The sequence below is a fragment of the Poecilia reticulata genome, chromosome 9, assembly GCF_904066995.2.
Source record: "Poecilia reticulata chromosome 9, P_reticulata-male-v2, whole genome shotgun sequence".
NCBI lineage: Eukaryota > Metazoa > Chordata > Actinopteri > Cyprinodontiformes > Poeciliidae > Poecilia > Poecilia reticulata.
This window is the reverse complement of record NC_088838.1, coordinates 23,956,183-23,964,932: the sequence shown is the minus strand read 5'-3', so window position 1 is coordinate 23,964,932 and position 8,750 is coordinate 23,956,183. Positions and strand designations below refer to the sequence as shown.

The window sequence follows — 8,750 nt, the reverse complement described above, 5'->3', positions numbered from 1 at the left end:
AATTAGAACAGTGTTTCTCCACCCTGGTCCTCACCGCCCCCTGGCTCTGCATATTTTAGATGTGCCTCTAATCCAGAACAGTTGATTCAAATGATTGCATGACCATCAAGTACTGCAGAAGCCTGTTAAACACCCAGAGATACAATTCAGGTGTGTGGTAGGAGGGAAATACCTAAAACATGTAGGACAGGGGGGCAGTGAGGACCAGGGTTCAGAAACACTGAATTAGAAGAATAAAATCCAATTAATTATCAGTAGCTGACTGCTACTTACTTCTTGATTATGGATTAATCCCATCCTGCTAAACTCAAGTTGTTTAGGACTGATGGCTGGTCATACAAAGTATGATTTTTAGGACATCTTTTATCCTGTTTAAAAAAAAAAAGAGTTGTTCCTCCCCACTGTTGCCACATGCTTATTTAGGACAAAGTATTGCAGTAAAGTCAGATGGACTTCACTAGACGCAAAAGGTTTGGGATTAAATTATTTCATTAGTCGGCATTTGACTTTAGTATATTGTAAAGTTGCTTGAGTTTCAGTGTTTGCAACATGAATATATGATTGTTTTGTATTTTAATTAGTTAGATTAACCAGAACTGAATTGGAACCAATAAAAAATTACATTGAATATAATCATATATATTCAATATATTTATAATCATATATATTCAATAAACATATTCAATATATGTGGAACAACTTTATGTTGTTTCATAAATCTGTTCTGAATTGGCGCATTATAAATAAATCAACATAAACTTTCTCTTTCAATTACTGTTTCTCTATTTTGCTTATAGTTTTTGTGGATTAAAAAAATGACTTGGTGATATGCCTTTTTGTTTCCTTTTATGATCACGTTGATAATTTCAAATATTTTATCCTAATGCATAAAACATTATAACTAAAAAGGATCGCAATAACTTGAAAGTCACATTCAAGAAGACTGGCTTCAAGTGCATGTATATATTTTTATGCCTCTCACAGCTCTTGTTCCGCTGTTCTCGCTACTGCAGAATCCTCCAAGTTCTTGTCATGTTTTACTCTGAGCTTGTCAAAATAAACTTGTCATCCTCTCTTGACTGTGGAACAAGCAGCGGCGCCCAGCAGTGTGTAGATGTAAACATACAGAAAATAATAAGACAGCATAAAAATAGCTCTAACAGTGGTAAGTGAAAGTCCTCCATTTGTTATTCTTTACTCCATTGCTTGTACATTGTATAAGCAAACTGCCACTGCCCTTCACCACTGCTTATTGTTCCCATACTGGACACATATTTTTGTCTTTGTAAGAAATCCAGTGCTGTGCAAATGTTTTAAATCTCCCAGCTTCTTTGTACTCTACTTCAGAGAATATATATTTTTTAATTATTTAAAAGTATCTCAAACTGAGGTCTTATGCCTTAGTATGATGCTAAATGAGGTAGTGTGCCTAAAATAGATGAAAGGGTAAGTGGAGGAGCCCAAAGAAATCAGGCTTGAAACTATCTACAAGAGTGGAACAGTGTCTTAAAGTTGCATCTCTCATACGGAATGCTTCAATTTCACCGCAAACCATAAATCCAGAATTTTAATATTTGTTTACATAATTTATAATCTATTTATTAAATTGAATGTAATACTTTCAGCATACATAGTGTTGAATCCAGCACTAAATCCTTTAAATTTAAGATTTAAAGAAATTCTCAAGTTTACTTAATAAAAGTGCAGAGAATAGTAATCATAACTTGATTGTTGTGTTACTATAGCTACAATTTGATGAGTTTAATCTTTGTGTTTGAGCTCAGTTTACCTCTCAGCAAATACCCAGTTTTCAGTGATTGCCTTTAAGCTCATCCAATTATATTTGCTCTCCTGTGCCATATTCTTCAAATCTGTATTTTAAAGCTGTTAGTGGTGGGGATGTTCTCAACAGGAAGAGGGCCCCCTAAATCATACTGCTTTAAAAAAAAATGAAAAAAATCTGATAGATAATGATAAGATAATAATAATAAGTAGAGAAAGAAATAAAATCTGAAAATAAGATCTGAAAAAAGTAACAACATTGAAAATCTGTTTAAAAAGGGCAAACTGCATAAGTGTAAGTTCAACTATTGCCTGCACACTGTAAATCACTCTCAATATGTTATTTTTAATTTAGAGTTGTTGTTGTTTGTTTGTTTGTTTGTTTGTTTGTTTTTCAAATTTCAATTTCTGAATTTCTTTGCCTGCAATTTGCATCTGAACAAATGTCTCACCATACAAACTTGTGCCAATCCTGGTGGGAGGAAGCCGGAGTACCCGGGGCGAACATGCAGACTCCGCGCAGAAAGACCCCAGATCGGGATTTGAATTCAGGACTTTCTGGCTGGATAAATCATGGGTATAGTTATTTATTTAAAGTATTTATTGGCAGGTTTATTTAAACTATTACATAAATAATTGATTACTGAAGGATCTTTTTGATTGTTGTACTTCTGGGAATAATAAGCTATGGGGATGTAATTAAGCTTTCTGGCCATAACAACCACGGCAACCCTTAATAATAATAAAGACGTGATATAGAGGGGGGAAAAAAAGTAAAAAAAAAAAAAAAAAGACTGTCAGCGTCGACATGAGTGAAGCGAGAGAGAGAGAGAGAGAGAGAGAGAGAGAGAGAGAGAGAGAGAGAGAGAGAGAGAGAGAGAGAGAGAGAGCCCGGACGTTGACTGCTTTCCTCAGACTCTCCAGAGAGAGAGAGAGAGAGAGAGAGCCCGGACGTTGACTGCTTTCCTCAGACTCTCCAGAGAGAGAGAGAGAGAGAGAGCGCCCGGACGTTGACTGCTTTCCTCAGACTCTCCAAGGAGGCAGAGATGGAAACAGGATGAACCTGGCGGGGAGTTGCTTCACAGGAAAGTGCCTCTGGGGTGTCGTTACCCACTGGCATCAATACCAGAACCGACTATTTTGGTTGGGAAGGAGGCAGAGAGACTTTCAATGTTTTGTCGATGCCTGAGGATTACGGACCCTGGCTGTAACGGTTTGGATAGCTACCTACTTATTTCTTTCCTCCCCTCCTCTGCCATAGCTAACGCAGTTTTTATTATCATTTTATTACCCATACTCAAATTCTCTCAAAAATGTCAAAATAGGCTTTCGCACCGACGGTGAAGATGTTTTTGTGGCGTCGTGCTTCGCCTCCGTTGGACGCAGGTGCGCTTAGATTCACAAACCTGTGGCCGGGCGCTTCTCTGACACTACGCTACGATATTCGGATAGCCGTTATTCTTCGTGTTTCGCTCTATTGCGCATGCCCCGTGTGAGATCCAGAATGCTGCCCCGACGCGACTCCGCTTCGTCCTGGCCGCGATGTAGCAGCAGCAGTAGAGGCAGCAGCAGCGGAAAGTGGAGAGGAGCGGAGGACTGAATGAGAGAGAGAGACAGAGAAGGGGGGGGGAAAAAAACATGCGCTGGCAAAAGTGGCTTCACCAAAGGATTTGACCCGAGATCCTTCGCGAAATAGACAACAGTGTCACGAAGTGAAGAATGTCAGGGACACCACATGCGGAGGCTGAAGGAGTAGTCTCCAAAGTAAAAGTGAAAAAGGAGATCAAGACCATCGTGGAGAATTTGGAAACCATCCTGGGAGACCTTAAGGATGTGGCAAAGGAGCTCAAAGAGGTACATTCTTATTCGTGCTGAAGATGTGTGGTTTGGTATTATTGTTTCTTACTCTCCAGGTTGAGGATGCTCTCTTAGGATATTTTTGCCTTACAAAAGATGGGATACTGACGTCCACTTCACTGTGGCCTGAATTGTGCTCCTCCTTCTCCGCCCCCATGCCCAGGGATGCATGTGATCATTATGGCCAACATGAAAGACATTTGGCACATGAGGGTGTAGGGGTGCGAAATGAGAGGACAGCTCCTTCTTCATCCTGACTCACAAGCCATGATGAAAGTGAGAAAATGTAATCACAATTAATATTTAATGGACAAGTTGGTCCAACCACAGAGGGACTTTTTGCATTGCGTTTCATCATCTAAATGCAGGCTGTTGTTCGCTGGGAATTGTCTCCTGCTAGATAATAGGAATGCGTTTTCATCTCTTTTAAGGTGTCTCTCGCTGTCTTTTTTATTATCTTTCCCTAATCCCAACCAATCACCCTGTGTGTCCGTTGCCTTCCCTGTTAAAAAATCTCAACTCTTGAAGCTCAAGGGCGTCTCCAGAAAGTTTTTCAAAGGTGTGGCGGGACACAAGTGGGTTGGGTCAAGCGGTGCTGGGGATGAGTGATAGCAATAAGAAGCCTCCATTCCCTCAAAAAATGACATTAAAATAAGAGATGCTCTAGTTAATCAGGAGATTTTCCCTGGATCGACTTAAAAATACAATTCCTTTTTACTTATTTGTTAGACACACATTTTCTGCCTACAAATCCATCAACCAACTGCATGTCCAACCAGAGCCAGGTATTGTGTAGTTGGTGCTTTTAATCAGTTTTCAGTTAAATTAATTCAATCCAACTCTATAACAGTCACAAAATGTCACCAAAATCACTCTGTCCCTCTAAAATCTTTCAGAAAATTGCAAAAATGTATTGAATTGTATCGTTTGCTGAATATCGCAATATATATTGTATCGTGAGCAGAATATCGTGTATCGTATCGTGAGATTATTGTATCACTACAGCCCTATTAGGAAGCAGGGGTGCACCGTTTATAGTTTTTTTTTTTTCTGATTGTTGATTACCAATCTTTAAAAAACAATTTTGGCCGATACCATTTTTTTTTTTTCTGAAATGTCGCTGAGTTGGCAACAGTGGGTTGACTGTTGTTACTGGCAAACTTGCAGATATGGTGGGCCGGTCTATCAGTCAAACCTCTCTCACTGGAGAACAGAAGAGGACAGTGGTTGATTTTTAGACCGTGGCTGATGTAGACAAGATTGATGGGTAAGATTGGCTTCATATCTAAGTACTGGCTTAAGGAAATCAGAGTCGATAAATCCATGCACCCCTAGTTGCATCGAACACCTCGTGGCTGCACTGGATCGACGTTGGATCACATTCAAACCAGAAACAAACTGCTCTAGAGTTTGAAACGCACAGAGAACACCTCCTCCAAATGGTCTCAATACAGTTGTTTTGGTTTGCGCCCTGTGTTCACAGCTCTATAAACAGACTGGACCAAGGGGGAAAACAATCAGTTTTTTTTTAAACTAAAACATCTCTGGTGAAAACACCCTAAAAGTTGCAGAACAGGAGTGTGAGTTGTGCTCCCTTTTCTATTGGATTCAAAACTTCAACCTTTATCAAAAAGGTAAAAAGTTAAAGATAACTGGCAATTCACATCTGCAAGGAAAAGTCTAATCTGTGTGACTTTAGTGAGAGTAAATTAGAGATAGAGAAATCCACTGGTGAAACTCCAAAATTCCTTCCTTTTCAGATCAGTGGTAACAGTAACACTTTTCAGTGTGAAAGTTGTTACGGTGGGAAGAAGACCCGAAGTTAGCCATTCAGGCTTTTAAAGGTTAAGTTATAGCAAGCATAAAGGCACAAAAGGCTGTACTATTGTAAAATCTAAATATGTGACCTTATTTCAAAAAGGTATAAACATTCAGGCTGCTGCAGCAGATAGCATGGCCTCAGTTAGTTCTTTTCAGTTAGTTGTTTTTTTTGTTTGTTTTTGCTATTTTATTTTTTTGCTTGTTTCCTTCCAAACTCTTTTGGGTATGAAAAGCTCTGGTACAGGACATGAACTTTCACCCACCTTGGCAATGCTTCAGTGAATAAGGAATGGAGTGTTCTGACATAGAGCCAGCGGAAAGTATCACAAAAAAACAGCTTTTCTATTATTTTGAGTCATCAGTTTCCGTCTTTATTGGGATATTCTGGATTTGGAAATGTTCTCAGGCTTTTGGAGATCTCAGTGAGGATTAAAATTTTTAAGAGAACAAACACAGATAGTACTGTAAACCACTTTAATCATGCTGAGATTACATGCCATAGCCAGTTTGAAATGTGAAAATAATAGTAAAGCAGTAATAGTAAAAGGGTGGGAAAAAAAGATTTTGACTACTGTTTTTAAAACTTTGTAATCTGTCAAAGCTTTACAGGAGAAGAGATCTAAATTGGACACAATGTTCAGAATCTGGCATTAACAATACATTTTTTAACCCATTGAAGCATACACTCTCCTATTTTAACGTTATATGAATAAAAAATGTGCGTATATGGTTTTGTGGCCTCCTTGGTGGCACCCCTGTCAACTATCTATGCATTAAGAGCTCAGGGATGAAGAGATAGAGATGCTAATAGGGACTCACACATATGGCTCTGGGTTTATACTTTATATTTAATTTGAATTTTAAATATTTATACTGCAGGCTATTCTCACTGAGTCCCTCTGTGACATGTTTTCTGGTATCAAATCAGTTCTTCTTCTGATTCCAGTCATAGAATCGCGGGCTGCCACCCCGGTTGTAATCAACCTTCAGTTGGTCTTATGTTTGCATTCCAGCACTGGGTACACACCAGGCATCTGTCCCAAACCTTTCACCTTAACATGACAAGCTGTCATTCTAATGAAATCTTATTGCATACAGCCTCTGCTTCCTGCATTATGGATGGCTACTCCACAGCATCTGCCTCCCTGCATCCCTTTTCTCCTTCTCCCTCTTCTTTTCTGTTTCTTTTTTTACCCTCTCTTCTTCTCACAGTTTGAGATTAATAAACTTCTTTTGTCCTTTTCAGCAGTTTACAATCTATCACAGTAGGCATCAGAGTTAAATGACAACAGGAGGGCATTGTAATCTGTCTATTGTAATCTTCGCTGATGTGCCCTTTTCTTTTCCCTTTCTTGTTTCTTTTATTATTACTTTTTTTTTTCTTCCTTGCAGGAAATTGTATAGAGGATCAGTTATTCTGACACCGCTCACACATTAAACACAGGGCTGGAGGGGATGTTACTATCAAAGCCAGTGTTTGGGGCATAATCCGTTTGAAATGCGTTTATCTGTTAGAACTCGCAGACAGGGCTGGAGCTAAGTCTGGCTCTGAGGAAGGACCCTGCTCGGATGCTTGGCACAGCGGCCCAGGCTCCCTGGCCTACAGCGGGGGCTGCACACTGGGATACCGGTATTACCTCTTGTGTGTGTCCCAACAAATTATCCACTTAAAGACTGCATGAAGAGTTAAGCTCTCTGCACTCGTTTTATTATTTTCGTCTCTCTACTTCGTCCCTTGTCTCTCCGTTTCTCTTTTGACCACCATTAGCAAATCTAGACAAGCATTTAAACCCCACAGGTCAATAAATACTCTGTGCTATTCTTCACAACATAGCAATAAGTACATGATTTGAAGGAAAATCCATATATTTGTGTTCATTTCTAGGGGTCTGGCATTGAAGCTGTGAAACTATAAAGGTATTCATGCCCTATAAATTTTTTTTCTCTCGATATTTTGTCATTTTGCAATCGCAAACTTTAACTCTAAGCAGGGCGTAACTACAATGTAGAAGTAAAAGGATTGCATGATTTTAAAAAATTACTTAGAAAAACCAAACCTGAAAAGAGTGGCGTAGTTTTATGTGTGGATGTGCCTACATAAAATTCAGTGCAGGCAATTATTTTTTGGTCTTTGTGTTCTGCTGGTAGGTGAACCGTTGGGCCAGTCTAAGGTCTTTTTAACTCTATTCAGTTCAGTTCATTTAAATAGTGCCAAGTCACAGCTCAAGGCAGTTTGCAAAAACGAGTTTTAATTTATTCATAGATACATCCTAGTTAACGGTAGTTATCAAACAGTGCATTAAGTTCAGTTCACTACTCAAACACATTAAAACAGTTTTCTTTCTGAGAAAACCCAGCAGATTGCATCGAGTCATTGACTTTTAGCTTTCACTCCTCCTGGACAAGCACGTAGCGACAATCGCCTGCATTATGTCGATGACTTTAAAGCAATCCCTCATTCTGAGCATGCACGTAGCAGCAGTGGAGAGGAAAAGCTCCCCTTTAACAGGAAGAAACCTCCAGCAGAACTAGAACCTGGCTCAGTACAAGCGGTCAAATCTGACTGGGGATTTGAGAAGACACAGCAGATACACACAAAGAAAAATAGAGGAACTGATGTAGGAGTACTTTCTACGTTAAAAAAGTTAATAGCAGGAGAGGGAAAGAGTTTAGTTGTTGGCAGCAGTGTCTCAGTTTATGCCTCCTTCCAGGAAGCCGGCAGAGCCAAACAGAATGGCAGACCAGATGTATCTTCTATGGAGAGAGAACCCCCCCCCCCCCCGCCCATAAAGTTAACTATTGAAATAACAGCAAATAATGCAAATTGGAAAGTAGCAGAAGAAGAAAGTAGCAGAGTGAGGAAAAGTGGCCAGATTGTCCTCCAGCGGTCTAAGTCTATAGATGTATAACTATGGAGATAGCCCAACTTGGCAACATGTCTCTGTTTTTAACTAAGAGTTATCTAAAAGAAAAGCTTTAAGCCTAGTCTTAAAAGTAGACAGAGTCTTTGCCTCACAGACTAATCCTGGGAGAGGAGCCTGATAACTAAAGGATCTGCCTCCCATTCTACTTGTAGAGTTTCTAGGAACCAGCAGTAAACCTGCAGTCTGAGAGCAAAGTTCTCTGTTAGGAACACGTGGAACAATCAGATCTCTGATGTTTGAGAGAGCCAATTATTAAGGGCTTTATATGGGACAAGGAGAATATAAGATTCCTTTCTGGATTTAACTGGGACTCAATTAATGGAAGCTAAATTAGGAGAAATATTGTTTCTTTTTCACTTGAATCAG

General features: G+C 39.4%; 1 protein-coding gene across 2 annotated transcripts in view; it reads left to right on the top strand.

Annotated features, from left to right (window-relative positions):
• The first annotated feature begins 2,758 nt into the window (after positions 1-2,758).
• The window catches only part of prr16 (proline rich 16), a 29,844-nt gene continuing 23,852 nt past the window's right edge, over positions 2,759-8,750 (top strand). For both annotated transcript variants that reach the window (XM_081610749.1, XM_081610751.1), the window contains exon 1: positions 2,759-3,636. In XM_081610749.1, the coding sequence (XP_081466875.1) occupies positions 3,502-3,636 (135 nt within the window). In that variant the 5' untranslated portion in view covers positions 2,759-3,501. The remainder of the gene's footprint in view (positions 3,637-8,750) is intronic.